The 2,500-nt window shown below is 45.5% G+C and overlaps 1 protein-coding gene across 1 annotated transcript in view; it reads right to left on the bottom strand.

The window, feature by feature from the left end:
• Positions 1–2,257: 2,257 nt before the first annotated feature.
• The window catches only part of LOC134068754 (neuronal acetylcholine receptor subunit beta-2-like), a 4,481-nt gene continuing 4,238 nt past the window's right edge, over positions 2,258–2,500 (bottom strand). Inside the window, exon 4 of the mRNA XM_062524505.1 lies at positions 2,258–2,439. Within this exon, the coding sequence (XP_062380489.1) occupies positions 2,290–2,439 (150 nt within the window). The 3' untranslated portion in view covers positions 2,258–2,289. The remainder of the gene's footprint in view (positions 2,440–2,500) is intronic.

A 2,500-nucleotide genomic window follows, 5' to 3' on the forward strand; every position in this document is an offset into this window, starting at 1 on the left:
CTGCAGTGGTGTTGAGTGCTTGTCCACTCCACCGAGGAGAGCGTTATCTGGCCGACACCGCCGTGACCTCGTTGACCTCACAGCTCCCGCTCCCGCTCCCCCACCACAGCCTGCCCATCAGGCTACTCTGGCGAAATGGGATCTTGGGATTTGAAGAAGCAACCTGCAATTGAGAATCGATTAGCCCAGCAGATTTTCCACCTGGTCAATCAGTGCGCTGTGGCCTGGAGCTCGTTTGAAGACAAAGAGGACGCGCAGCCAGAGCTGCGGTGGAGGGGGTCAGCTGAGGTGCTCCTGCTAAAGCTTTATCTGAGGCTTTAGTGCTCACCTAAGCACACACACCAGCAGGCTGTCCTGCGCATCCAACTCAACCAACAGACATACTGAGTCAAGACATATCGGCCTATTGATCCCACAACTTAAACAATTAAAGCAGACTTATCCGACTACATTGCTATTATCAGGAATTTACATTTGTGCTCTTCCGACCGTACCTACTGAGGTGTGATGCATCCAGGTGAAAGTTGTATTTTGTCTGTATAATGTACATTATGGTATGTCTACAACTTTTCTTTTTTTTACTGGCTGCAACTTCCCAAGTTGGTATAACAAACTGACCGTAATAGAACGACTTGTACAGTACATTTCGCTAATCCTGTCTAGACTCCTATCAATCCCTATACACCTGCTTAAAGGCTAGAGGCTTGGTGCTCCAACACTCTTATTAAAAGACAAGCATGCAATCATCATCACTTTCTCAAATAAATTCCTGCATTGACACATTTAATGAAACCAAACACGGTGCTTTTTAAAGCATATGCCGTCTCCCAAAATTATACTTTGAAAGAAGGTGTTTCAGTTAGATGAGAAAGAAATGAAAGCCAAGTGTGTAGGCTTTCAGCTTTACTGTCTCAAAACCAATCAAAATATAAAAGTACACATACAATCTAAAAAGTAAACATTTGTGCTATAGCATTTCTTCATGGACATATTATGGCTAAACCTGTAATGTATGTTTGCTTTGCTGTGCAGTGATGCTTCATCTCCATCCTCTGTCTCACTCACTCTCTCTCTCATCCCGTTACTTCTTTTCCTGAATGTTTATTTCTGTCCAGAATCCCATTGCATTTGCTACATGAAATTGTTTGCCTCTCAGCTTGTGTGCGTCTTTGGGGCAAAGCAAATTGAACAATAAAAATTCAAAGAAAACGTCAAAACAGTGCATAAATGACTTCTCTTTTTATGATATAAACCAAACAGCCAGTTGAAAGTCTTGCTTTTGCACACACAATTTGTCTCCATCTGAGTTAAATGGCCAGACATTACAGCCGTGACAGGCCCACGCTTCACTAGAGTTCTATGCTGGGAGTCCTTCATTAATATCGCTCACATGTCAACATCAAGGGTCCTGCTGACTGCCCTATGGCTACACATAAATCTATAACCGAGTTATAAGCATGTAATAAGGAATGAAAACAGAAAGGCCTGGTATAAGACTTCAAGCTGGTGCTTACAAAGCTGGTATACATGATCATTCATGCTTACAACTTTACCACAGAGCGTTTGAAGCTTGCATGGCGGGCGTAACGTGTGCCCTCGAAACAGCCACTTGGAGTATAGTGTTACGGAGTAGAACATGAAAGCAACCGTGAGTTCAAGATTATTGAAACAGAGGGACAAAGAAACAAGATGGCAAGAAAGCTGAAGAATCAAAAGCTGCAATGTAGTCCTGAGTTTTGATTTCTCGGTCCAACTGATCGAGGTCTACTCCGTGTATGTGTGTGTGTGTGTGTGTGTGTGTGTGTGGATTTGGCAGGGAGAGTGCTGGGCTGTGTTTGGTTAAGTTAGGCCAGCGTTAGAAGAGTTCAGCAAGTCATAGTGCAAGGAGGGTCACAGTGCAACATGTTGTAGTGGATGTGTGTGTGTGTGTGTGTGTGTGTATATCTGTATGCACTGTACATGAGGGAGTGTGTGCGGGTATGTGTCTATGCACATCAAGTGTGTGAGAGAGTGTGTGAGTGGTGGACAGAGGTATTAGAAAAGGGCTAGTGCAGGGCTTGGGGGTATCTTCTCTTCCTTCTCTCTCTCTCTCTCTCTCTCTCTTTCTCTCTCTCTCTCTCTCTCTCTCTTCTGTTCTCCAGGTTATAAGAGCAGCTGGGTAGTAAACATGTGGTAGTAGGTTGTGGGGTGGAGGAGGGGGGGTGGTGGGCGTGATCAGGAGGTCTGAGATCTCTTCAGCTCCTTGTCCGTTACGAGGGCTCGTGAAGAGAGGGCTAACTTTGTCCCCGCTCACTCGCCGTTGTCCACCGTGGGCGTGTTCAGGCTCTGGAACAGCGGCTGCATGAACAGTCCTATCGTGCCGGTCACACACACCAGCACAAACACCCACAGGAACAGCCTGTCGATCACCATGGCCACATACTTCCAGTCCTCGATGATCTAGCCAAAAGCATTCAGGAAGAGAAGAGAAACAGAGGGTTAAGAAAAGGATTCGTTAATA

Source organism: Sardina pilchardus, chromosome 21 (assembly GCF_963854185.1).
Source record: "Sardina pilchardus chromosome 21, fSarPil1.1, whole genome shotgun sequence".
In the NCBI taxonomy this organism is placed as follows: Eukaryota; Metazoa; Chordata; class Actinopteri; order Clupeiformes; family Clupeidae; genus Sardina; species Sardina pilchardus.